We start from the raw sequence: 27,815 nt of genomic DNA, 5'->3' as shown, positions 1-27,815 counted from the left end.
TACATTTTGTGTATTTTAGGACAGCAAATGAGCAGCAAGAGCGAGGGATGACAACTGATATCCAACTTGTCCACCCAGGGTTAGTTTAGATGACTAACAGAGACACAAAACAAATGTCTCAAAACTAAATTATTGTCACTTTGTAGCTAACACTCTTCACATATTATATATTGTCTGTCTGTTTGTTGTAGTATCAATGCCTAATTTTCTCACCTTTATCAAATGCTTTGAAAGACTGACGAAAAATGTGTGGACAATACTTTTTTGTAGAAAAATGAGAGTATGCTTTAAATTTATTTAAAATGACAACTACTTTTTTTTTATGATAATTGAATGGAGTCAAATTGACTACAAGGATAACAGAAGGGGTAATAGCTTCATTTATGTTTGGATTTCATAAAGTGGTGCTGTAATAACATCGCAAGTTGCATTTATGATTTGTATAAATGTAATTTAAATTAACGTTTTCATTTTATTTTATTCTAATCGCGCTCGTCCAAAACGATAATTGATTGGTCTGGGCTGCCGTAGTTTTTTTCCTTAAACCCGGAAGCTGCTGTTCGTGTTTACAGTCAGCAAGAGTTTGTCAGTTCAAATCTCCAGTTAAACCAAAATGAACGAGCCGCAGGACAGAGCTCAGGTTGAGGCCATTTCGGTTCACAATTTCTCAGAGAAGATCCTGGAGCAGATGGTCCACTTTCATGTGATGAAGCTGAGCGGAGGGTTTTTCCTCTGGATCGGTTCCAGTCCGGTTCTGTCCAATCTGGCGGTCTCAGTGAGCAGCAGATATGTGAGTGAACTCTACCCGACTTTTATTTTGTAGCACATTCTGATTCCCTTATCTGAGCTGTTACTGAGATACTGAACTGTTCATAGATTAACTCACGGTGCAAACTAACATTTATCAACCATCAAAAATATTTCTAATACGGGTTTTATACTTCGATTTAACTCTCGTTGTAAATTATGGTCCAAGCAATGAGCAGAGCCGATTAATTGTAGTTGTTTCATATTTTGTCTTCTTATTAGTTTATCTATAATAGTCTCATAAATCGGTCCTGGGATGTAAAAAAAAAACCCAAAACTTTTTAACTCAACCTAATGCCTCAGTGAGCTCTATTTGTGATCTAGACGAGTTGAAAAAGATCCTAGGTCTTTGTTTTGTAGCAAACTGCTTACAGGCCAAAAGATCGGGATTATTCCCGATAAGAACCACCGGTTGGTGAATGGGTACTATTACTCATGTATTCATTCATTCATTAATTCATTCTCAAAATAATTCAGAATAATTCATCTTCCGGGTCGCAGGGGCTGCTGGAGCCAATCCCAGATCACATAGGGCGAGCGTGGGGTAAATCCTGGACAGGTCGCCAGTCCATCACAGGGCCAACACACAGAGACAGACAGACGGACAAACAACCAATCAGCCTAAAAATGCAAGTCTTTTCGACTGTGGGAGGAAACCGGAGTACCCGGAGGAATCCCATGAAAACTCCACACATAAAGGTCCCAGACCTGGGATTTAATGGGTGCTTAAATACCAAATCTAATAAATCTGCTGGTCAAAGAACAGAAATGTTTAATGGACAGCATTGAATTACATGGTAAACCAGAGTCTAGTCGAGTACAGCCATCAATTATGAGTCATTTGGAGTTAATCAAATAATCCCACTGCAATCACCCTCAGGTTGAACACATTCAGGTTTAACGGGTGTAACAAAAAAGATGCAGACAGAGAATATAACATTACTTTGCATACAACAGCTAATAATTTTTATTTTTTTTTGGAGAGTGATGGGGGGAATGACACTAACAACTACTGTGCATGATTTTTGTCTGCAGGATTCGATGCCATTATCCACATTAGTCATGGGGGACCCATCGAACACTGCTCCAAATTCTTTGTCACAAAGATTAGGTAATGATTGGTGACATTTTATGACTCAATTTGCTTTGCTGTTTCTGTTAATGCAGCAATATGTCATTCAATAACTGCACTCAATGTTCCTTACATTACTTTTTCCTCCTCACCTTTTAGTGTTAACAGAGTGTTAAAGAGCAGATTCGTCTGGAAAGTCTGTGTACTGTGTAGGCTTGAATGTCAATTTGACAAAAACAAAAATTATAATGAACTGAAGTCATACCACACTGGATTTAGATGAAGTCAGCAGCTGCATTTATAGTGCGAAAAGCAGAGCACAAAAAACGTGATTGCCTCTTTCAAATGTATTTGTAAAGCATTATTTAAGGACACAAACGAAACCAGAATTTAATACATTTAAATTTAACTGTAAAGTAGAAAGAATCATTACATCAATAATTTTATCATTTTGTTACTTTTATTATTGTTGCTGCTACACTGTGAGCGTCAGGCTGATGACTTTTAGATTGATTAATATTTAAGATGTAGATTAACTTTGCCAGTATGCAAGTATGTTTATATCCAAAGTCAAAGGGATATACTTTTCTGTTTTTATACATACATTTTTATTTATCTTTTTTTTTTTTTTTTCCCACAGCAAAGAAGACTAAAAAACAAGTATTTGTGAGTTACAGTCTTCCAATGACAGACTCCCGCCTCAGTCTGTTGGTGGAGGACAGGATCAAAAAGGAGCTGGAGCTTCACCCTGAACACTTCTGATCATTTTATTGAGGATGTTTTGTAAGGAACTGAGAACAGTTAGGATGGAAACCACATGGCGGATACTGCTGCTAGGACAAGTCTTCAAATACTGTCTTCACACTCCAACACAATAACCACAAAACGGTCACATCAAGTGTTCTTTTATTGGCATAATAAATTAAGTGGTTTATTATCAAAACATGTAGGCCTATGGCTTTTTGTACAAATGCATCATATTAAAAAAATAACACTTAGAAAACAGCATTAGTGGTTGCATTCCTTTTTTTTTTTTTTTTTTTTTTTTTTTTTTCTCAGTGTTAACTGTCGAAAACATACAAACTACGAAACCGTACAGTGATTTCAAAATACGTGACGTGAACTAAACACGATTTTAAAAACGGAGTGTGATCTATTTGATCTGTGGATTCAGGTGTATTAGGACAAAAATGGATGATGGCATGGTTTCTCTATTAAATGTGCTTATATCCTATAAAAGTAAGGTAAACAGTCCATAAATTATGGATGAATGGCACATGTATACATACCTTTTATATCTTTATCCAGTCCTACAGGATACTTACATAGTAAAGTGTATAAATGTACACTGATCACAACTCAGCCAGTTCTACACTGACAACGCTGCTCTATTCTAATCTTCAGAAATGTTTATTTAAAAAAAGAAAGTGAAAAATATTGTGCTTTCTGGCTAGAGTTACACGTTCTAGGAGTAGGATTATGACAGTAAAGCAGTACAGAGAACAAGGAGTGAGTCAGTGTGGAAATATTGGCTATTTAAGGAGGTACTTCAAGCAACAAAATTGCCCTTGGCAGCACGATAAAATAAATACTGGTTGCTTTAATCTATGTTCTCTGTTTTGCTTAAAAAGATCAGAGCCATCACGATAAAGCCATTTCAATGCTGAGATGCATTATAAGACATACAGTAGTTCACTGACTGGTCAACGCTCAGATTTGTTTAGCATTACCCACAGTCTATAGGCTACACTTGGAGTCTGCCAAGGTCTCCGGCTGTTTGGCAACATCAGACAGCCATCATCACCGACAGCAACAGCAGTAATGCTTCTTTAAGAAAAATCAGTGTCTACACTGACCTCTGAGGATAAAGTGCCAAATTGGACTCGTAGAGGGACCAGCAGTAAAGAAGAAAAAATGTGTAAAACCATTTGTGCCCTTTCATGCAAAAACAAACAAACAAAAAAGAAGTGTTAGTGGTTTAGCCAATCCCAAGATCTCTATCATGTTGGCTGAAAATCACTAACACTCGATTGTGCCTCTGACATTTAGTGCAAAATAACTTATAAAGGATTACAAGATGCAGTGAAATCCTCTTTCAATGAGTCAAAACTACAAACAGAAAACTCAGAGTGCACAATATCTCTGCTTTTTCTTTCTGCTTGCCCGCTTCTTCTTCCAGTACACGGTTCCCAACGCAGTGACCGAGTGACATGAAACCAACCAAAAGCATTTACATTATTTAACACACACTGACCTCAGATAGACTTAGTCCAGGACAATATTTTTGGCAACTCTCGAATGAATTATAATCACTACAAACTACACAAAACTTATTATGGTCACCATCTGAAACTTCACCATTACAGGAGTCCGTCTGGTTCATCTGTGTTTTTTCTCCAAGTGACCATTCAGTCAGGTTAATGCTGAGCAATTGATAGCACAGTAGACTGACTATTGCTATAACACTCACACCCCATTGGCAATGGCCCGATTTCCAATCACCTCCCCACCAGTGGCCAGGGCATATGAGGCGGGTACTGCTGCCAGAGCAGTGGCAGCTGCCACTGTCGCGCCCCCAGTGGTTGTGAGGTGTAATGGTGTGTCGTGAACTCGTGAATAGTCCCTGTCACTCTTGGCAAGAAGGAGGTGCTGCTCTCCAGGATGGAGCAGGGTCTGTCGGGTAAAGGTCTCTCCATCAGCTAGGCTCTCTGGCAGGGGTTGGCCCCGTGGCTCAGGCAGCAGCAGTAGGCAGATGATGCACAGCAGGGTGCAGCAAGCAAAGATCACATGATGCAAGAAGTAGCCCTTCTGGTTGTGGAGCTCCATGATAGGAGCAGTGAGCATGCCGAAGCCAGCGCTAGCCAGGACTAGGCCCAACCCTCCACCCCTGCACAGGGAGAGAGACCACAGCAGAACTGAGAAAGTCTTTCATGGCTAAAACTGACAATTGAGGCTCATGCACGTGGGAATGGTGAACAATGTCTAACACTCCCACATCTATCCAGACTGCACAGTACAATATTTGCAACTTCCCAAAAGTCCCACAAGTCCAGTGTTGGAGGTGCAAACACTGTAGGGTGAGTGTGATATCAGAGAGCTGGCCCTCTGTGCTTCATCAGTGAATGTGTGCAATTAAAAGTAAACAAAGAGGTTCCTTTACATATTGTAATCTATGTTTTTCAGCATTCATACTCACCTGATGACAGTAGGTGTGATTTCAGCACAAAAGAAAATGCTGAGTATGCTGACAGCATGTGAGGAGAACATTCCAATGATTGAGAAGGCCACCGAGAATTTCCTGTTAAGAGTGTCTCGCAGAACTGTCCAAAAGAGGGCGACAAAATGCAAGCAGCCGTCTTACAACACACATCCACCTTGACATTAAGCCTGAGACACTAATTAAAACACCAGTAAGCATAAGGTGGGTTGACCTCGGAGTGAGACTACATTAAATTTAATGTTTAAACAAATCATTGCATGCCACAACTGACCACACTCTACCTGTGTCATGGCGAAGGCTGTACTTCCCAATTACTGGATTCCATCAGTGAGAAGAGGAGATGATTCCATAATAAGCGAGAGAGAAAAACATATTTGTCAGCACAAAGGGCAGCACAGTCAGTGCTGACTCAAAACAATTTTACCGCTGAAGCCTGAAGTAATGACTCCCTGTTGCAGATGTAGGTCAATAAACGAAGGAATCCTGTTCCTTGTTTTAAACAGGAAATGTCCAATCACTGTTTAGCATCCATAACAATATACAGGAGATCTGTAAAGCTTTTGAGTACTTCAAAAAAAGAAGATTGGATTTATGGTTAATGGCTAATGTTGGCTTCTACCTGTATTTGTACTTTAGCTCAAAGAATAGAAGCCAAAGACAAGAACAGCTGGTTTGGAAAAGGTTTTTTCCAGTGAGATGTAATGAATGGTGTGTTTGTGCTCATATCATTAGCGAGATAAAGTTTTTTTTAGCAGTTCTATGGTGCCATTAGAGATTTTCCCCTAAATTCTTTCACTTCTCCTCTTCCTGAAAACCCTTTGTCTTGTGTCACACTTTTTTCTTGACTTAGCACTGCTACCTAGAGGAATCTCAATGACAGATAATACTTAGAAACAATAGGAGCAAATAAATCCATGGACTAATTATGCACCCATTAAATGTACAATAGAAAAGTATTTGGAGGGTGGTATTTTAGGGAAAAATGTTGAACACAATTACCATTATTTAGTGAGCTACAGCTGATAAAATGTTTCAGCAACAGAACCATTTGGAAATCACCCAGGAATGAGGAGCTGCTATTTGAATCCTGACTTCTGTCAATGATCAACAACAATTTAAAACTAACTTTAAATACCCAATTCTTTATTTTTGTGCAAAGTTGCCAGGCTCAAAAGAAACATTCAGCACGCATAGAATCAGCAGTGCTGTGGACTGTTTGGTTACCATTTAGTGAACATTTGTATTTTCTCTGTGTAATTACTCACAGTTGAGTAAACCCAGCTGTAGAAGGGATGCCAGGGCTGTTATGATCATGAATGTGAGAAGTCCTCCTCGACGTCCCATCAGCCCCACAGCAGGGCAAAGTGCTAGGCAGGTTGCCACGGCGATGCCAGCCATTGTGTAATAGTCTGTGTGGCACAAAGTGGTTGGTTGGGCTTCGGGGTCCATCATGCTGCGGGCGAAGCAGTGGTGAATCCCGTAGCCTGTCAGGCTGCAAAAAAACAAACAAATGATAAGGAGGCGGCTGGGGAGGTGCTACATGACACCAGTCCACCACGAGGAAAGTGAGGTTTACATTCACATACATGTCTTAATTTCTCTCTGGAGGACAAGGTCATGTGTAAATCATGCTCTTTTAACACAGACTAACAAAGGAACTGCATGTGCCCAGCCAGAAATACAACACACTTACGAGTTGACACACAGCACCACAATGTTTTTCCACAGGTTCCTGGTGCTCATCATCTTGACAATGCAGGTCCTCTGGGGTTTCTTGTGCAGCTCCTGCTCCAGCTCTGGTAGGAAATGTGAAAACACATCTTGAGACCTTTTCTTTCAGAAGGTAAAGAGAGCCAGGCCATTAAGAGAGCTTTAGATGGATACAAGACATCCCCTCTATCCACACTCATCATCTATATGTTTGCTTTGCGACAAAAGAGGCAGAAACATTGAGTCAGACATCAAGGCAGAGGAGGAAGAAGTGTTGGCGTTAGAGAGAGGAATGATGTGTCTTTGAGGACGATACGATTGCCAGGTAAATACTCCTCAACCATTTTCATAATAGAATAACTCACTCAATCCATAAAAATGCCAAACATTTGCTACTTTGATCTTCTTCTACCATTTTGAATTGAATGCATTTGACTTTTGAACAGCTGACACAGACATTTGAATGACACTGACATTGAACTCTGAGTGACTTTCGTGTCCATTTTTTCAGTTAGTTTTGCAAAGAATCCCTGAATTGTATGGATTCAAGTGCTCGTTCTTGGTAGCTCTTCTCATTTTCATTCCCCCTTCATTAACCTTCCAATGACAACTTTCTAAAGGAAGAAGTGTTTGCGATTGCAAATGCAGTTCCTCATTTGACCAAGCCTGAGAATGGCTTCTTGACAACATGTGTACACATGAATGGAGGCGTCTTTGAGTCTGTTTGGGTTGTCTATGTGTTTGTTGCATGTTAATTTCATCACACAGCAAGAAGCAGCTGTAACACAGCACAAGATGATGAAATAAAATAATTTGCATAGAGGATGTTACATATTTCCACTTTTTTCTGTCCCTCCTGAAATCATTCTCACCTGTGAGAACTCCAATGGGCTCGGTTGTCATGTCAACCTGATTCTTCCTGGCGATGTGCAGCATCATAGTTTTGGACCGCCTGTGGTGCTGGGTGGCCAGCAACCAGCGCAATGACTCTGGAAAAATCCTGCAGAGAGAGAGAGGAGTGAGAAAAATGTGCAAAGAGCAAGAAGAAAGAGAGGAGAAGAAAAACAAAAGAAGATAGAGAGTATTGTTTGTTAGTTGAAGTGAAGCATGCTCAGTGCTGAGTGGTGCAGTGTGTACTGTACAAGCCATTGCCTGGCTCAGTGTGAGGAGAATCTGCCCCCCCAACACACACACACACACTGTTGGTTTCCTCAGAGGGTGGGGACTCACCAGACGTAGGGCAGCATCAGAATGAAAGGGCTGATTATGACAATCTGCAGGACCTGCCAGTCATCCCGGTCCGGCCAATTGCGGCAGAGAGCTGCCACCCCTGGCATCAATAGCTGCCCGCCCACCATCAGAAAACTGGCCACCATGGTCATGGAGAACCGCCAGCCCGGCAAACAAAGCTCGATCCCTAAAATAAAGAGACAGAGCAAGATTCAGTTTTACTGAAAATCTAGATTGTTGCATTGTGGTTGCATCAGGAGATAGGAGTGAATAATGTATAAGCTGCATGTGTGTGGTTTAATAGACTTGAAGAGTGTGATGTGTGTGTTTGTTTAATGGTGGAGTCAATATCATATCTCTCCTGTGAATTAAGAGAAACCCCACCCCCCTAAGGAGGGCACTAGTTTAACACCAGATCTCTGTATGAACTCAGGATGGAATACAGTTTGAGGCTGTTGAGGGGGTTCAGCTGTTCAATAAGCATCTCACTGTAATTGTCTTTTACTGCAACCCCCCCCCAACAGCCCCCTGAGTTGGCTCCCCTCCCATCTCCTACTGTCTGTAACATGGTACAGTCCAGATGGCTTTGCCCATATGGCAAGGTCTTTTTGAAGGTGACCATTGTTGGTGGGTGACGAAGGAGGTGGTGGAGTGCAGGGGGGTTTATCCTGGGCTTATGTACTGTCAATTCTTATTGTGAGGAAGAAGAGAAAAGAGGGGGAGCAAATAGAGGAATGGGGGGGAGAGAAGAAAATAAGAAGAATAGGGCTAGAATACAAATGTCCTCTCCTCCGAAGAACATGAAAAAGTCCCTCCGTTCACCAGTGGAATCACCGCAGGAATAATAAAGACGAAAGAGAGGGAGAAACAAAAGAACGGTGGACTGAAAGAGCAAATATCAGAAAGACAAAAGATAAAAAAAGAAGAGGAAGATGAGAAAATGATTCAGTTGCAGGGAGACCAAGAAAAAAATTAATGGATGTGTTTCTCTAAATCCCTTCAACTCACTTATTTTCTTCCTCAGACTTATAGAGTTTTAGAGGTTATGTCATCAAAAGCCTCCCCCATAGGAACAAAAACAGATGAAGGAAATCTGATTGACTTAAAATCCTACCTTTCAGTCCACTCCCACTCCCACTCCCAGTCACTTTATTCATGTATAAAATTTTGCCCGTAGTTTTGGATGACTGCTTGCTGTCAATCCTTTGTGATCTCAATGCCTTTATTGAGTCTCATGCAAATTAAGGTGACATGTAAAAGTAGCAAAAATGCTCTGGCGAAAATTTGCTTTGACCACCGTTTGCACTCAAAAAAGGCATCAAAACAAACATGTTTGTAGCAACAAACAACTAGAGATTTATCACCCTAGTCTACAACTCCACTGTCAATGCAGCGTTTTACCATCCTTCAGCTTACTTTTTTTCAGCTCGTTTACTGACTCAAGCAGTAGCAGATATCTTACACAGAGCTAAAAGGAGAGTGAACATTTGTGAGCTTTATCAAGTGGACACAAACATGATCCCATGTGTATTTATGTATGTAAATCTTTTGTTATTGCTTTTTATTGTTGGAGCTGGTTGCAATCATTTCTATATACTGCTGCTGGGTAGTTGCTTTTAATGTTAAGTGTATGTTATGGCTTTATTTGCACAGTAACTCATGTTTAAGGATGCTGTATCAATGTAGTACAGTTAAACATCCATTATAAATATAAATTAAATGTAGTTAAGAATATAAGGTGAATATAAAGTATCATGACAGTGGAGAAGTACGACAACAAGTACAGTTCTTGTTTACCTTGTACCTGTCTGTCTGTTCTGGCAAACGGCATAGCACATGCGTGCCCACAGCAGTCAACAGCAATGGAGCCACACAAATGGATCACACGAACACACACACACACATGCACACACAAAATTGAGTAATCGACTGTACTTTGGAAAACCAGCCTTGCAAAACAAAAATCACTCCTTAAGTCTCTGTGGAGGTGCCTGATCCCACTGATGCTATTGGGATATCGTCTCTCTCTCTCACACACACACACACACACACTGGCAGAGACCTTTTGTTCCAGCCGAGTGGAGAATGGTTGTCCTTGTGCTGATTATCTCACAGCCCTCTCCTCATGTGGGCTGATCCTCCCTGCCCCCCCTCTTTCCCACTCTTCCCTCTTGCTTATCTTGGTTGAGGTGGCTCTCTCTCCCACTCTGTGAAGCCACCACCATCCCCCAGCTCTACTTACACCCCGCCCATTACCCCCTCCATCCCTTCCTTACTATTCCTTTCACCAAGCAGCTTCTTTTCTGTCTTCACATCTGAAAGTGAACAGTTGCATACGCTTCACATAAAAAAAAAGAAAAAAAGAACTAGAAAGAGATAAAGGGAGAGCAAAACAAAGAGAAGGCAACAAAAAGCCGCAAACAAAACTCTGATGACAAATGGCTGACAGCACCACACACCCCCAGACACTCTCTGTTGCTTGGGGCATGTGAACAGAGTGTACAGACAATTGGCTTTTTAACAACATGAGTCCAGAGTGAATGCTACAGTGTGTCTGTGTGTGATGAAAATATAAAGGGAGATGGCAGGTATCACTAAGATTATTGATATAATCAGATGACGGAGACCTCCCAAGGGATTAATAAAGTCTATCTTAGTTCACCCACAGAAAATTATCAACAGTATCACCAAAGTTGGGCAGATTTGAGCTCAAAAAACGATTAAAGTTTATAATATTACAGTGATCCTGATAAGAGAAATTGGTTTGGATTAAAGTGATAAAACCAAACGTAGCTTTGCTGCTATCATGTGTCAATAAATAAGCCCAAAGTACTCCAGTCTGTGAAATATGAAACATTTCTGCTGTTGCATGTTTTCCATCATTGCACATTAAATAGCTTTGGAATTGGGGCTTATTATCAGACAAAAAAAGCAAAGATTCAACGTAATGTTTAATTTTAATGAAAACATATCACAAGTCAATAAAGTCAATAATGGGAAAGAAATAAAAGGTTTGACAAGAGCATGGCATGACAGTAGTTTTCCCCAGCTGAGACATCAGTAGTCATCCTCCCAGCTGGTAACAGCATGCAGTACAAACACAAACACACACATACACTGACATACATCTTACCTATAAGTCTCTGGGGAGCAGAGAAAGCAAGGCTGAAGCATTGATTTTCACCTTGGCTTGGTAATGTAAAAGGAACTGCAGTCCAATTAATTTACTGGAACTTTACGGATGGGGATCATTGTGGCTGTGGTTGGCTCGGTTCGCAGATCCAGCGCTAACATCTTTGAAATAACACTGTGACTTACAGCTCTTATTGTTTGGTATTTTCTTATTTTAGCAAAATTAGAATCCAACAAGAGTCGAGTGCAGCAATATCTGTGAAGACTCTCTCCCAAAATGCTTCATGAGTTTGTGCCTTTCAGACTACATTAAGCTAGTTTGAACTTGTTGCACTTTTCACAAAGGTCTAATTTGGGTAGCTGCAGGTTTTAAAAGTATTCCTCAGGATTTTGTGCTCTTTCAGTTGGGCCTACATGCTGCTCGGCACATTAACAGCTCTGTGTTGCTGGGCAATTTGGGCCTGACACCCTTACAATTGTAGAATATGAAAGGACGGCTCAGAAGGTAGCAGCCTACAGAAACCACTTGCAAATGAATCTGAGATGCAGAGAACACAGGCTCATATCCACTAGACCAGCGGTCCCCAACCTTTTTTGCACCACGGACCGGTTTAATGTCAGACAATATTTCAACGGACTGCCTTTAAGGTGTGGCAGATAAATGCAACAAAATAAAATGATACGATTGGCATCAAAACTGTGCTATTTTCTAAATATCATAATAAACGTGAATCCACTGTGGCTCGTATGGAACTTTATTAGCAGTGTGCTCGTAACATCACGCCAACAACATAACATGAGTAACATCCTCTCTGCCATCTAAGGCCGAACCTAAATACAGCTTTCTTTTTCATGGAAGTTGCAGGCTCTTCTTCTGTCTCCTCACTGGGCATTTTCCCCTTCACAAAGAAACTGCCCCTTTTTAATCATTTCGATAGCTTGTGGGTTTAATTTTAGCGGTAAGGTATCATGTGACCGAGACAAGCGTCTTGACATACGTCAAGGGTGAGTCATAGACGGATGTAACAGAGAGAAGGGTTAGGGTCAGATGATAAATAAAATATCAATAATGTAAGTTATTTATTATGTCTGTGTGGCCTGGATCAAAAAACGCACAGACTGGTACTGGTCTCTATCATAAAAAATTCATAGCGAAGGAAAGAATCAACTCTTGAGTGAAAGAGTGAGACAGGACCATTTCACGATTGTGTTTCACCTGCTTTAAGGCCAGTGTGAAAGAGGTGAATCTGGCTTGAATACAGGCTTGGAAAACACACATGTGCCTGTTGGTCAAAGGTTTCATGCACTGGACATCACTGTAACTCTATCATCATTTCTCAGTTAAGATACAAACATAGGGCAGCGTTGGGGCACAGTGTTTAGCACTGTTGGACCACAATAAGAAAGTTGGGGGTTCGGTTCCTGGCCTGGGGCCTTTCTGTGCAGAGTTTTCATGTTCTCCCTCTGCTTGCGTGGGTTTCCTCTGGGTACTCCGGTTCCCCCCAATGTCCAAAGACATGCCTGTTTGGGTGAATTGGTGACTCTAAATTGTCTGTAGGTCTGAGTGTGAGTGTGAGTGGTTGTTGGTCTCTGTCTGTGTCTGTGTGTCGGCCCTGTGATGTCCCCGGTTTACAACGCCCAAGCCCAGTGTGAGCTGGGACTGGCTCCAGCATCCCCTGTGACCCGGAAATGGATAAGTGGTAGAAGATGAATAAATGATACGCCATACATTATTCCCTTAAAAGTAAAAAAGTGTCTCATCTGAGAACACAGAAACAATACTTGTGGCCAACAGGCCATTTAGAGTAGAACTGGAAAGTCTAAACTGTCAGCTAGGTATCTCAGAAAAACTCTACTCTCACTAACTAAGGTAACTAAGTACAGTCAAAGACAAGCCAGTAGGACAGTTTGGAAACTGGTGGATGTATAGCACAGACAGTTTGGGTGATATTTAAATACTGGCATTGGTTTATCTCTTTGAGCTCAAAAGCTTTACAGGTTCACAGCCTTTCTGATTACAGGCTGCTTGTGTCTCTCTCCACTCTTCTTGTGATGTTTCCCAGATCCATCTTGAACATGCCTCTGTAACCTTGCTGACTGGAGTCTTATTCATTAACATACTACATAAAGGATTGGGGACAAGCCTACAATGCCAGCAACATTACAATGTATCCTACTTGTCCAATTACTTCTGGCCCATGAAATCTAAGAGACTGTGTTAACAGCTTTTTATGACACTAAATGCTCATAATGCATTGTTTTCCTGCTACACTATTGAAAACATGAGACTTTGCACAGCAACGTACAGGAGAATAAGAAGGTAATAAGGATTTTCAAATCACTTTTGCTTTTGTGACATAATGAAGACTTGCTTGTTGGGTTTCAATGGGTTGCAGTACAGTATGCTTCCAGCCTTTGAAGCTGAAGTTCAGTTGAAGTTTCAAATGTCTTTATGACTGGCCGTGTGCTGTTATTCTACATGTGCTTCAACGTTAACGGAATGGAAGCATCTATTATCTGCTGTAAGAGAGTGAGATCACTTTAAAACAGCACATTCCCTGACAGGGACACAACTGTTCCCCTTACTGAACACATCCACACCTCACACAACCAGCAAACACCTTGTGCAAACACCTTTGTTGGTTGCACTTCAAAGTGCATGCTTGCAATCTGTTCTCACCAACAGCAACTACACACAAGCGTGCATACACAAAGTGATTCGACAGTGAAAGCACCAACAAGTAAGACAGAGAATAGGATAATTGCCTCCTGTTACAAACATTTGTATTTGGCACACAGGCTGTAGACTGCAGACAAGTTGTGAATTTATGTCTGTGTGTGTGATATGAATGGGAAAACATGAAAGGGAGACAGAGGTAAGAGGAGGAAATGAGAGGGGCATGGAATGAACTGGGCAAACTTTTGGTTTTATGCCAATTGGGAGGAACTGAAGTTGAATCTCACCTGACCTGAGATTCAAATGTCATGTTGAAATTTCCATAATTAGTATGAAAAGACTTCTGATGTACAAGCCTTCATGTTACTGCACAGATGAGGGTTAAACAATGAGTTGCTTTTATGCCAAAAGTGTCATTTCAACACAAGTATATTGCAGCTGTTTCCACACACATACCATCATTTTGAGTGTACTAATTAAAATGTTATGGATTCATGTCAAGAAATCCACCGACATATATTTCTAAAGCAACAACGCAGAAATTAATTTGAAAAAAGACACTTTTTGACAGACTCTGATTGATTGGCTTCTAAAAAACTGCATTACTTCATCTAAATCAATTCATGTAGCAGTGAGTACCAAGTCTTAAGGAAAAGCCCACAATTTAAATGGAAAGACTGCAGTTTCTGTTTTTGTTTTTCCCCTCTTAGCTTGTTTTGTTGTCTCCCCCCATTGGTCTCAGGCTGGGCAAGGCTTTCAGCTCATGCTTCCACCTTTGCACACCTGCAGCTCATTCGAGTCAGTCAACTCCACTGTCTGCACAGCTACAAACCACTCCTCGCAATTCATTGCTTAACCTTCCAGTACCTGCCATTGCCTCCAAATCTATCTGGCCACACCCAGCCCTGTGTCTCAAGCCTCCATTATCATTCATTCCCTTGTTTTTGCTCCTGCTATTAAAATCCTTAACCTGCCTTCGGCCTCCGAGTCTGCATTGTGGGTTCAGTTTTCAGCATCTACATAACAGTTTGCTCAGATTATTTAGCCCTGACAGAGATTAGCTCAAAATAGCTCACAGATGTGAATTGCTGGTGCTTATAAAGGTAATTGAATTGATTATTTGGGGCAGCACGGCAGCATAGTTGTTAGCACTGTTGCCTCACAGCAAGAAGGTTGCAGGTGCAGTTCCCTTTCTGTGTGGAATTTGCATGTTCTCTCTGTGCTTCTGTGGGTTTCCTTCATGTAGTCTGTCGAGGTGACTATAAATGAGTGTGAGTGGTTGTTTGTGTCTGTCTCTGTGTGTTGGCTGTGATGGACTGGCGAACTGTACCCCACCCACACCCGGTGCAACCAGCACACCTCATGACCTGGAAACTAATAAGTGGTAGAAGATGGACCAATGAATGAATGAAATTGATTATTTAGTCACTATTCAAGTTGCACTGGTTATTCGTCATCATTTAAATTTTTTTGTTAGATGATTTATGTATATATTTTTAGCAATGTTAGCTGGCTGTGATGCTATAGGGTCCGTCAGTTGGATCAAAACTTTATCACCAGACTTACTTATAACAACTGCTCTCGGGTGACTTGTTATGAAAGCCTGTACATTCACGATCCACAGAGGATTAAGCCCAGGTCATCTCCTAACTTTGTATTCAACAAATAAAAATTGTCACTGTGTCCACTGTGTATTTTTCCACTGGCATTTAATTTTCTGCAGCACATTCTGTTCTGTGTATTTATCCTAAAAATTCATTAATCTTATCCTCAATCCTAACACTCCTACCACTTTTCTGATGTTGTGTTGTCTTCCTAAATCCTTTCCACTCTTCCGGTTCATTATTCAGTGGAACCTTTGGACCTAAAGGGCAAGCACCAAAAGCTACAACATTATTTGTATGCTGTTTGTCTTTTTGCACACAACAGATTAATTTAAACTCTTGTGAGTTTTCATTTTGGTTGTTTTCAAAAGCAGTACAGCAGAGATTTATCTGTAACCATACCCTTCACCAAGGCTCAAACCCTGCCATCACTTCACACATAATGTATAACTTATTTTGTGACTGGCCTGATAGAGAGCGGAGATCCAACTGAGGGGGACAAACAGGGGACGGGGTGGAGTGCAGCAGTAATCCAGGAATCTCCTTAAGGGAAATTGAAATACTACCAGCCTGTGGTGTCATTTTGATCACCTTGGCTAGTTGCTGGTCTACGGAGGCCCTGAGGGAACATGGAGGGGGAGGGAGGGACCTGCCTCTCTGTTCTCTTACAAAACATGTTATGTAAACCACTAAAAGAACCTAACTAGAATAATACTGACAACTTTTTAACATTATATAGGATACTCTATATCAGACTGTTTATCAGACATAAACCCATGGGCCTGCCTTCATCATTATCACATCTGTGTTCATTGGTTTTACTGCTCATTTAAAAGAGAAAATGAAGAATACATTTATTTTCCTGTCCAGCTAAAAGCTAATTTGAAATGAATGACTGATGTTCTTTAAATCCACCAGCTTTAATTGAGATGACATACATGTAAGATTGACAACCAATAACTAATAAGTAGAAAATGTAATAATAATAACAGTGAAACTGTGAGTGGCTCAAAAATATATTGAACATCATGATGTCAGGATAAATTGTTGTTTCTTTGGGATTCCTGGTTTTTCCTGTATGCCCCTTCCAGGGCTTTGTACCACCCAGGCCTGATTGAATTGAGATGAACAGAAACAGAGCAAGAAAATGGAAGTACGGGAGCAGAATAGCACAGAGAGGAGTGAGGAGGTCACAGAAGGTACTTACGGAGCACGTAGAGGGAGAGAGCGAGGCCCGCCAAGCAGAAACCCTCAAAGAAGCGCAAGGTGCTGAACATGGTGATGTTTACAGAGAAGGCAACACTGAGACCAAAGACCAGCATAAAAAGCACCGAGATAATCAACACTGGGTGTCGACCAAACCTTAGAAACAGGGGGGAAAAGACAGAAAAAGACAGACCCGACAGAGGTTTAGAAACAGTCACAAAATGGAGAGGACACGCTTTTGGCATGCAGTTGGGTGAAAGAGATCATTCCACACATTGTTTCACTCAGACTCTGTGGACCTCCTGGTTTAAGGGAGGGAGGGGGATGGTGGTCGCGGTGGTTTCAGTAGATCACTGGGTCAGGTCAGAGCTGAGACCTCACTGCCCTGCACCTTTCTTTACAGTGTTTCCATGGTCACTGATCCCAAACACAATGTTGGGATTTTTTTTCCCACGAGGCCATTCAGATGGTTTGAAGCTAACAGATGGGACCGCGATGACATTGTTTCTGCAGGACAATGTCATTGGTGAATTTTTAGCCATTTCTAGGGTTAGGTTGGGGGACAAAAAGCTCATTGTTTTTAATAATAAGCTCTGGCATATTCACTTTGTTTCTTTTTTTCCTTTTACACCTCTGGTTGGTCCGGTAGTCCACAAAGACGATAATATTTTTGATTATCTGGTGCAGATATGATGAATTTTAATGACTTTCAACTGAAATTTACCAGCAGGTCAAAGCACCCATTTATTTTACCTCAAAATCAGTGAGATTAATTGGTTTATCCTTTTTATTTAGACTGATTTCACATATATCAAGTTTCAGGTTTCCTTGATATTTGGTTCAGATATTCATTTTAAAATTTGGCCATGCCTTAAGCCCTATTGGTCAAAAGTGATCCAAGCAGTCATTCTGTGACTTAGAGTGAGCATTTCCGATGGATAGTTTGGGTAATAATTTAACGGTTTGTTGTTGTTTTCTCTTCCAGTGTCAGGATTCTTAGTGTTTATGTTCCTCTCCCTCAGTTCCCCCCTCCTTCCATGTATTGTGTGTGTGGGTGTGTCTCTTTCCTGTTCTTGCCTGATAAGAGGCTGATCTGGAGCTGGGTGGACCTGGAGTCAACTACCTACACACCTGCAGTCAACTGAGCCTCTTCTGCCATCTACTCACCTGCTCCAGAAAAACCTGGTTAATTCTGCCACTCGTTGCCAGATTGCTTACGTGCCTCCAGTGCTATTGTGCCTTGACTCATCTTTCTTATTGACCTTCATTTTTGCCCCAATTAATTGTAGTTTCCTGTGTGCAGATCCTCAGCTCTTGTTTTCTTCCACACTTCTGCTCTGTTGCCGTCTGGATTCCAAACCCCCTGAACCCAGCTCTCTAGCCTCCCTTCCAGTGTGTCAGACTCTATCGCTTTCCCTGGATCTCCCGCCTGTTTGGTTCTCTGCTTCATAGCACTCCATAATTAGGTCTCACCTGTTTCCTCTGTTAGCTCTCCACCACATCCCAGATTCTTTGTTTGTGTTCAAACACCAGTGCCCTAACTACCAGAAAGACATAACAGAACGATCAGGTTATAAAAGGGACACCTTCAACACTAACCCAGAACCGACTCAGCTCCACCATGCAGTTTCCCAGCAAGAGATCTTGTCTGTCCAACACGAACAACGCATTTGAACACTTAGAACACAACCAAAGCTTTCGCCAACAATTTCCCCAACTTGCCTCTCAGATTTCTGCTTTTCTTTCTGTTCGGCAGTCTGCCCCCTCCACAGCTACTACTGCGCCCACTCCAGTGAGCCCAGAGCCTAAGGACTACAGAGCCCTAGATCCGGACTCTTACTCAAGCCAGACAAATCTGTGCAGAGATTTCCTCATTCAGTGCTCACCTGTCTTCCAGTTAAGACCTGAGTCCTTTGCCTCTGATGTCAAGGTGCAATTTATTTGCAGTTTGCTTAAAGGAAAAGCTTTAGCCTGGGCTCAGGGCTGTTTCTTCAGTCGCTCATTCCAGAACATAAGACATGAGGAATTGTTGAGAAAATTTCAAGGGAGATTTGACCAACCAGATTATCAGTATGATGCGCCGATGAAGTTAACAACATTATCCCAGGGTTAAGGCCTGTATCTGAGTACACAATTGAGTTCTGGACCTTGGAGGCAGAGGTAAATTGGACAGAAGGTGCTCTGTTAACATTTTTTTTGAAAGGACAGTAATATGTGAGAGATGAGCTGGTCTCCAGAGATGAACCTGCTCGTTTGATATCCTGATTTGTTTGACAAAGAGAATTGATAATCAGCTTTGCTCCCACCAAAGGGAGAGGACTCCTGCTCTTGCTTCCCAACGTAGGACCCCTCTGCCACCCCCAACTCCCAGCCTAGCTCCTGTGGCAGCTCTGACCTCCTATTCTTCCTGAGGAGCCCAGAGCTGGGTCGCATTCGTCTAACACCTGAAGAGAGGCTGCGGAGGCACCAAGCTGGTTAGTGCTCCTATTGTGGCAAAAAGGGACATTTTATTGCAACCTGCCTGGCACAGCCAAAAGACCAGGCTCATCTGTAACGTTGGGGGTCCAGGGGGGCTAAGCTGTCAACACCCCCCCCCCCAAAAAAAAAATAAATAAATAAATAAAGATTCTAACAATTTTCAGCTGCCTGTCTCTCTCTGTTTTAACTCTTTCTCTTTACCCCTGCTGGCTTTGGTTGAATTTGGGGGCCAAAAAGAATCCCCTGGACCAGAGAGTGTCAGAACAGGCATGTCTCACTCTCGAGCCTTTGGAGGAGCCTCAGACTTCTTTAGCAGCTGATGGGAGACTCCTGGCCTATATGCTTCCAGATAATTTCTGCACAGTGTACGCTACTCATTCTTGGGTTCATCTGGTTAAGCCTACACAACCCCAACATGGACTGGTCTAAGTCATGGGTTGGCATACCTTTTGCTTCAAAAACTGTTTAACATCTGCTTACCATTCACTAGGGTGGAGGGACCCCTCTCCTGATCTGCCAGACCTTTCCTGTGTCCCCAAGATTTTCCATGACTTAAAACAGATTATTCAGTACATCTAAAGCACCCCCCCCCCCCATTGACCCTATGATTGCGCTATTTACTTCCTGCCTGGTGCTCCTCTTCCTTCCAGTCGCCTCTACAATCTCTCCATACCTGAACATGAGTCTATGGAGAAGTACATCCAAGACTCCCTGCTGCAGTGATCATCCAACCCTCCTTCTTCCCTCTGGTGGTTCTTTTTTGTGTCCAAAACAACAACAACACTCCACACTAAAACTTTGCATTGATTCCAGGGGATTAAATAACATCACAATCAAAAGTAAGTATCCTCTTACCCTCAGTGATTCAGCTCTTACACCACTTCAAGGAGCCACCTAACTACCAGAAAGACATGACATTGTGATGTATTTGGCTCTCCTGTGGGTTTGTTCTCAACCTATCCAACCTTCTAACTGTTTGTACTTCTTGCCACATTGGACTTAAATGTCACAAGATTTCAGCTATCAGTTAAGTGAGTGTAAATGCTGCTACACTAAGTTCTCGGTTGTGAGTCATCCTTCAAAGAGCTCTGTCTCTTTGTTTTTTAGGCAGATCTACGTTCTATTTTAATTTGTTAAAGTATCTCAATTCACAGCAAATGTACACAACCTGGCTTCAGAAACTGAGCTTTAAAACCAGCTGCCTGGACTTCTTTAACTGTAAAAGTGTTGAAGTGAAATCTACAGTCAGCCAATCGCAAGAGAGGCTCAGGTTCTCTCTTGTGATTAGCTGACTTACCTGTTGTTACTACGGCTCCAAAAAGAGGCCTGTTTTGCTTAAACCCATTCATGTGTCTTCTTATGGATAACACTTCAGATAAAACACATGGAAAGCATAAAGTGTGGGACCTTTAAGATGAATTCAAATACTGTAAGAAGGCATAAAACAGAAATGAGGGAGGCAGCCTACCAGTCGGCCATGACACCCATCACTAGATAGCCAAATATGGAGCCCACCAGCAGAGAGAATTTGGCAATGTGAACCTTCCAGGCAGAGTCACACACCAGGTTCCACTGAAACAGAGACAAAGAAACAGGAGAACATTAGCTAACTTCTCAGAGAGAACCACCCACTACAAGATAAAAAGGAATTATACATTAGCAGCTGAGCTGTTTTAATCTGAAAGCTGCACAGATACACACACACTCAAAAAGAAAAAAAGAAATGGGGGCTTCTCTCATCACAAGCCAGTGTAATTATTTTCTCTCTCTAACTCACAGTTTTGATAACTCAAAAAAATATGTGTATGCATGAATGTATATATGTATATGACAGAGGGTGAAAAAAACCCAAACGTATTTGTATTTTTTGTCTGTGTGAAAGTGGGTGCATATCTATAAAAGCAGTAATCAATAGTTTTCCACTCTTTAGTCCATAAAGACATGGGTCAGTGCACACAACACTGCAGCTCTCAGCTTCTGAAATCAGCCAGGACAAGTGTGGAAACACAACGATGTTTACTCTGAATTTGTGCACAACCCTGAAAGTGTCTGCAAAAGCATGGCGGCTGGACTCAGCTGTGTGTGAAAGTGATGGTATTTAATAATGATTTACAAATTCCCAGCTAAACCTGCGACAGTGCAAAGGAGCAGAGAGTCAGCTGAAGGAGCTGAAGGAGCTGAAGGAGATGATCAGTACTTACGACTGATAATATGAATTGCAGTGATACCAGTGCAATTGAAGGTTTCATACAACAGCATTGGCCTATTAGGTGGCCCCAGGTCAAACCACTGACACTAAGCCTCACTAGATAGTTTCTTTGTCATAGTCACTATTGCATTCAGAGTTTCAGTTACTTTCATTCACCACGTTTAATTCCAGATCTTACAGATTCAGTTTTAAAAAAGCATCCTGTTGTTGGCTTCAGATTTCAGAATCAATATCAGGAGAGAGTGAAGCGGTGTGTCCCCGCGTCCTTGGGCTGGATGATGTGTGATGAAGCCTAATGCACCACAGTGGGAAATGTTTCATTGAATCGAATGTTTTATTATTGGGTGCTATAACTATTTAAAAGTAGTCTGGATCATATCTGATGTTGATTTCAAGCAAGTCCCGACGCACGCGCGCGCCCACACACTCGCTACAGTAAGCGTCAGTGTTACTCTAGTTATCACACACACACACACACACACCCTGTCATATTGAGGTCAGCTGGTAACTTGCCATGCAGCTGTGTTGGACCCTTCTTTTTAAGATGAGACTGTCATAATAATGAAAGCTGTTTTTTTTTTTAATGACAGAGATGAGACAGAGATTATATCTGGTGTTCACTCGTTACCTTGGTAACCACATTCTGACTGAGTCCCGTCTGCAGCTCCAGCCTCCACTCCTTGCAGGCGCAGAGCAGCCCGCCGCTGCTGCCGCCGTCGCCGTGTCCCTGCTGGGTGCTGTTGCCTTTGGACCGCAGCGCCGGGGTTCCTGCGGTGATGGTGACCGGCGGGGACGCCACGGTCCAGTTACTGCCGTTTGCGAGGGGTTGTACGCACGTGCCATTTGGTTGCGCCAGGAGGAAATAATCCGAAAACTGGCTAAAGCCGATGAACAATGCCGGTATCCAGGTCAGGACCACGAGCTTCTTTTGGTGTTTTCCGAATCCCCCCAGAGACGGCAGCACCGAGCTATCGATGTGCTGCAGCAGCCGAGGCGTTGTTTGCTCCAGCGGGTTGAAGCCGTTCTCGGGGGGGTGGTCGCGAGACTCCGGCCGACCGGCTGCCATCACGGCCCGGCCACGAATTGAGCAGCTGGGCGCAGCAGCCGGTGAATCAAAGCCCCTGCTCTGTTGCCGTTCGCGCACTCCGCGTTGAGCCCTTTAACACAAAGACAGTCCGCAGCTCAGATAATCCGATATGTAGCCAGAAAAAGCCCGTTCCAAAAATGCTGGTCTCCGGTCCGTGCAGGCGTGCAGAAAGGCACCGAATCACCTAACAGTCGTCCTCATGACGAGTTGGCTCGAAGAGACCGGGGGGCGTCCGAGAGGAAAGGCTGTGTCAGCGGGGAGAGCGCTTTGGAGAAGCTCCCGAAGAGGAGTGCACTCGGACGGGCAGGCATGCTCAGGCGCACGGGTTTCAACGAGTACAGCTCTTACAGAAGGATCCATCCATGTGGGACCGAACTGGGCCGGACCTGCTGGTTGTGTGGAAGTGGAATACGGAGCCACATCCAAACTGGGATCCGCCAAACATCCGCTGGTCCCTCACCCAAGAGCACCACTGGTCTCTGCCCGGCCCATGACCTCCCAAAGGGCGCGTCACTCAGTCCATCAGGCGCACAGCACCCGAGCTCCTGGGCATCACCAGTCCACTTTGACGGCGTTGAGCTCAGGAACACGGTGTATAATTGCTCAAGCCTTCGTTGTCTAGTCAATGGGACACGATGCCAAAGCTGGTCTTGGAGCAGATATTGGAGAAGGGGTGGGGGTGGGGGGCAAACCCCGCCCTCTCTTGTTCGCGCAAAGAGCCGCGATTGGAGAGTCTTCAAAGGGCGACTGCACCACTGACGGCCATCAGCAGGCAACAATAATCCCCTTTGTGCAGCTCCCACCTTCTCCTCTCAGTAGAGAGCCTGTTACAAACCCCAATAATCTATTTTGCTATCCAGATGATTTCTGATGTGAGGATTAATTTGAGACATTCCTCAGTTGTTGATTTTCGTTGGTGGTTTGTGTTGTTGAACGTTTTACGAAGCCAATTTTGCGTCATGCGATTTTTTCATAACGGGCATATAAATAGATAGCTTCTGGTTTGTGGGAGACAATGGGAGGATATGAGGAATTTGTGGATCTTGTTCGGCCCATCAACCGCGAGGGGGCGTCAAGCTCTCATGGTGCGCGTCCCCGCGTCGTTTTTTTTTTTCCTAAGGGAATTTGACTGAGAGGGAAAACAAATCGTCATGGTTATGAGCGATACTGAGTTTTACAGATCCTTCAAAAGGTGTCTGTGTTGATGCGGTTTCAGCTGCTCTGAGTCAGTGACCTTGAGATCTGAGTGACAAATTCTTAGTTGGGGAAGCCTGTAGCTGAGATATGTGTATGTGTGTGTTTGTTTCTAAAAGAGAGAGGAGCTGAAGGGCTGTGTGTGTCGACCTGACTGAACTCACCTTACCCATATTATCTCTGAATGAAATGGTGCAGGCACTCAGGGCGAGTCTGACTGTGTGGTGGAGAAGTGACAACTTCTCACAGTGTCAAACTGTCACTGCTTGCCAACCACACCCATATTACGGCAAATACCAGCACTGACTCAGACATTCTTGGGGCCCTAACTAGAATGTGACCCCCCTCTCTCCACACAAACATATCCTAAATTAAATCAGGCAAAGGGAATAAAGTGTCACTATCATAAATCACTTAATTAAAAAAAAAAAAAAAACACATCATAGTGCTTTATTAATTTATAGTCTCTACACACACAGATGTTCAGTATTTTGGGAAATTTACTCACATTCATGAGACTGGATATCAAGCTGATTCATTCGTGTGCAGTCTTAAAATGAAGGCAATTACTTTTTTAATAAGATGGGAAACATTTATAACATTTATAGAGCTAAACAAATACAGTTACAAGCCCCTTCAAGCCTCAGTAACTAAAAGGTTGGAGCTTGATTGTTAAAAGCTAGGCTAAATGTTTCCATATCTCACAGTACTGAGAAGACCACTAAAATTTTAATGCAACAAGTCGAGGTGTGTGTATTAACAAATGTGGAAAATAGAGAAGCAAAAGAAGTGGAAGTCACTTCAATAATTGCCTCTGACATATGAAAAAAAAAAAAACAACAAAAAACCACAGTGCTCTTAGTCCACTGAATAAAGTTACAGTTGAGAGTCCATTTCAGCCCTGAAGTGAAAGAATTCCTATGTGTAGGAGGAGGCGGAGCTGCATCATTTGTCCAAATGAGATCAGTGACCCAGATTGGTTCAGGTGTAATTTGACAGGTCTCTAATAGCCCCTCCCTCCCATAACCTCCACCACTGGCTCTGTCTCCAAACCCCCAGGAGACAGATCCATGTCACCGTGCTGCACAGGTGAACCACTGTTACCGGATCAGTGAGCCCCTCCAGCCTGGAGCCTGCCTATTCCCCTGTTTGCCTTAAAACAAGATACACAATGGCCCCATATCCATAACAGCTCCTGCTGGTCTAGTGCATTTGTCTAGTACCGTCCACCTTTGTGCAGATTCATTATTATATCATATAAACCCAGATAAAAACATGCCAGATGTAGGCAACCATGTTGAAACTGAGCACAGGTCTTCCATGGGGACTCACTGTTTCTATACACAGTCATCTCTTTTTTCACTCTGGACGTAAAACCACCTGAGGCATTAAATGAGTCTCATCTTTGTCTTATTTCATTTTACATGCTCACCTGAACAGGTGCAAATTCATGACAGGAATCATAGCCTTTTCTTTCTCTCTCCTCACTACCAATGATTCTGTGAGCTGTATTAATAATTCACAACTGTCAAAGTCTCCAGAATAAAAGTCCCTCCTCTCCACATTATTTGACTGTGTGTGTGTGTGTGTCCTAGTATCTGGTTGCTATGTACCTGTCGTCTCACTTTTCTCTACCACAGAGGGAGTATGTGCAAATACTGTGTGTGCGTGTGTGTGTGCACAAAACAAATACATGTCTATGCAGGTAAATTCAACAGTATATATTTATCGTATATGTATGTTTCATAATGTATGGAACATTTGTGTGCTGTCATGGCCAGGACTCCCTTGAAGAAGAGATCCTGTATCTAAATGGGACATTTCCTGGATAAATAAAGGTTAAATAAGCTTATCAAAAAGAAAAAAGAAAATAATAAAAGTCATATAGGAAGCACATTTTTCATTTGCAGGATCATTATTTGAAAGTTTTTAATGGTTAGAGTTATGAGCCTCCATGGTTTCTTAAGTATCATCAGGTAATTTATATCATATTCAGATTGTCTTTTTTCTAAATGGTAAATGCAAGTAAAGCGGGCATTCAAAAGAAAAGCATTAGAATGACAATGAAATAAAATTGGATAAATAAGATATAAAACACAAGGAAATAAATAAATATATAAAAGAGGAATAAGTGACTAAAGTTATTATATTATAACTACAATAGTTAGTCATAATTGTTGTGTGACCATAGGCCATTTTGTCCCGGTTTTCCTTTTTTATATTCCTCCATTTTTGGTCTGTTTGCACTGCCCCTCTTGTTACTGACACCTGCCCAGACCCTATATAAGAGCCCTGGAATGCAAGCTGGTGCTGGCTCTCTCCTGCATGCCTGGTGCCACCTGGGCACCCAACATGGCTGTTTGGTTGTTGATAATGTTGCTTTGGTTCACCTTGTTACTTTGACCGTTCATGCATCCATATACCCTTCACCTAATTACTTATTACTGACTTTGTTCACCTGAGTAATTTTGGTATGAGTTGTCTTTATTAAATGTATGTTACCTTTATTTGTCACTGTGTGGACCTTCCCTTTCTTTGTTATGCTCTCTCACGTGCTGGGCATAACATTATAAACAACTTATCATTTTTGCTAAGTTTTCAGTTACGCTCAAAAGGTGTTTTATGCAGCCACACTGAGATTGAACCTTTAAACAACAGAATGCAACTCCTTCATCCTTGGTGTGCATAAAGAGATACCCTGAGGAATTCCAAGTCATGAATCCACCCAAGGGGTTGATGCTCTTGTTTGACAAATTGTACTTGGTGGATGTGTTGGTCTTCACCAGCTTTTGGTCCTTGGTGTGGTATCCCAGGCCGATCTTGTAGATCTTTTTGTTGATCTCTGTGTGGTGGTGGTAACCCTAGACAGAATGAATGTGTTTCTTCACTGCTAAAGCAGTTTGGGTTCTTGTGAAATTTTTTGAGGTATGTTCAAAACAGGTGGCTACGACTTTAACCTTTGATCTTCTTTGATCCTCTACAACATGAGGCGGACTTTAGTCTGTGTTGTGTTCTACCAGGTGAGCCACAAGGATGTCCCATAAAATAAATCTTTATTTCAGTACTGTTTTCAGATTCATTAAGATGAAACTACATGCCAGTAGTCTGCAGGGTGCACAGCAGAGGAAACAACTCCTCATAGCCCAACCTCAGCAAAAATGCATCTTCTCCCTTCATTGCTTACATCAAACAGATGATACATTTTTGCTTTGTGTGTGAACTACAACAGGTAAATTTGTCCTGAAGCTGAATCATCAAGTCCTCTTTACCAGAGCAGTTAAATGTCTGTCATGTCGATCAGTTCATGTTCCTGTGAAAGCACAGATTTTATGATTGGTAGATAAAATATCTCTAGTTTAATAGTGGGATAAATTAAATGATATTTCAGTGCATCTCAGGTTTTGAGCTATGAATAAAATGCGGCCACAGACACAGGTCTTTGTCATGTTCTCCATTTCCACTTATATCTTTGAAGGTTGAGAACAATATCAGACAAGCAGCCACAAACTGAACTCCAGTAATTATCTTCGTTATTCATCAGTCCTCAAGTCCTTTTGCTAAGTGACGCAAACATGCAGCGTGGAGAACATACAGAGTAAAGCTGCTAAGTATCTAACAAGACACGACAACCCCTCAGACAGTAAAAAAAAACAAAAGAAAACTATTTAAGTGCTCCTCCTTATACAAGGCTCTCAGAGGAACAGGTGGTGAGCTGTCAGTAAATGTCGGTAAATGAGACGGTCTGAGTCAGCACAGCACTGCCAGCGTGACGAGATATGGGAGCGAACTGTGTCTGCATTTGTGACATTAGGGGGTTTCACTTGCAGTAGGAATTATTAACCAGCACTCCTCCTTTCACATGGGTGTGTTCATGGGTGCGGAGCTTGTCTTTGCTTTCTTCAGATAATCTGTGGACTGAAGCCAAGTTTGGATGATCATAGGGCGTTGACTATATTAATGCCACCCCAAAAGGTACTAACGGCTTTATGCTGGCAAGTTTCGGAGGGTTTTTTTGAGTGTACGTATTGAATATGCTTAATTTTTGTATTAGAGTGTGCATAGTAGTCTAAAATTTGACCTTAGCTGATCACAGCAAAGTGTTTTATAGCAGAACCTCATAAATATTTTTAGCTTATCAACTTTTAAAATGAAGAAACAACTTTTTATATCTGAGCAAATGTAAACATTT

General features: G+C 42.2%; 2 protein-coding genes across 2 annotated transcripts; one reads left to right on the top strand and one right to left on the bottom strand.

The window, feature by feature from the left end:
• The first annotated feature begins 552 nt into the window (after window positions 1-552).
• Window positions 553-2,879, top strand: psmg4 (proteasome (prosome, macropain) assembly chaperone 4). Its single transcript, XM_029499884.1, has 3 exons — window positions 553-790; window positions 1,843-1,918; window positions 2,520-2,879. The coding sequence occupies exons 1-3, from the start codon at window positions 614-616 to the stop codon at window positions 2,639-2,641; spliced, it is 375 nt and encodes a 124-aa protein (XP_029355744.1). The 5' UTR covers window positions 553-613; the 3' UTR covers window positions 2,642-2,879.
• LOC115041953 (solute carrier family 22 member 23) lies at window positions 2,769-23,040 on the bottom strand. Its single transcript, XM_029499883.1, has 10 exons — window positions 21,974-23,040; window positions 20,605-20,708; window positions 16,660-16,814; window positions 8,040-8,226; window positions 7,682-7,809; window positions 6,793-6,895; window positions 6,365-6,591; window positions 5,381-5,413; window positions 5,076-5,199; window positions 2,769-4,766 (listed from the first exon to the last, which is right to left on the bottom strand). Exons 1-10 carry the CDS (start codon window positions 22,409-22,411, stop codon window positions 4,346-4,348), a joined length of 1,920 nt encoding a protein of 639 aa, XP_029355743.1. The 5' UTR covers window positions 22,412-23,040; the 3' UTR covers window positions 2,769-4,345.
• Window positions 23,041-27,815: the final 4,775 nt, after the last annotated feature.

This window comes from Echeneis naucrates, chromosome 4 (assembly GCF_900963305.1).
Source record: "Echeneis naucrates chromosome 4, fEcheNa1.1, whole genome shotgun sequence".
In the NCBI taxonomy this organism is placed as follows: Eukaryota; Metazoa; Chordata; class Actinopteri; order Carangiformes; family Echeneidae; genus Echeneis; species Echeneis naucrates.
Note: the sequence above shows the minus strand (reverse complement) of the source record. Positions and strands in the feature narration are given on the sequence as shown.

Coding starts and splice junctions, on each gene's coding strand:
- psmg4 (XM_029499884.1), top strand. CDS start 614: ATGAACGAGCCGCAGGACAGAGCTCAGGTTGAGGCCATTTCGGTTCAC. Junction 791..1,842: donor TCTCAGTGAGCAGCAGATAT/GTGAGTGAACTC, acceptor TTTTGTCTGCAG/GATTCGATGCCATTATCCAC. Junction 1,919..2,519: donor TTCTTTGTCACAAAGATTAG/GTAATGATTGGT, acceptor TTTTTCCCACAG/CAAAGAAGACTAAAAAACAA.
- LOC115041953 (XM_029499883.1), bottom strand. CDS start 22,411: ATGGCAGCCGGTCGGCCGGAGTCTCGCGACCACCCCCCCGAGAACGGC. Junction 5,414..6,364: donor ACAGCTGGGTTTACTCAACT/GTGAGTAATTAC, acceptor GATGGAATCCAG/TAATTGGGAAGTACAGCCTT. Junction 5,200..5,380: donor CAGCCTTCGCCATGACACAG/GTAGAGTGTGGT, acceptor TCTTTTGGACAG/TTCTGCGAGACACTCTTAAC.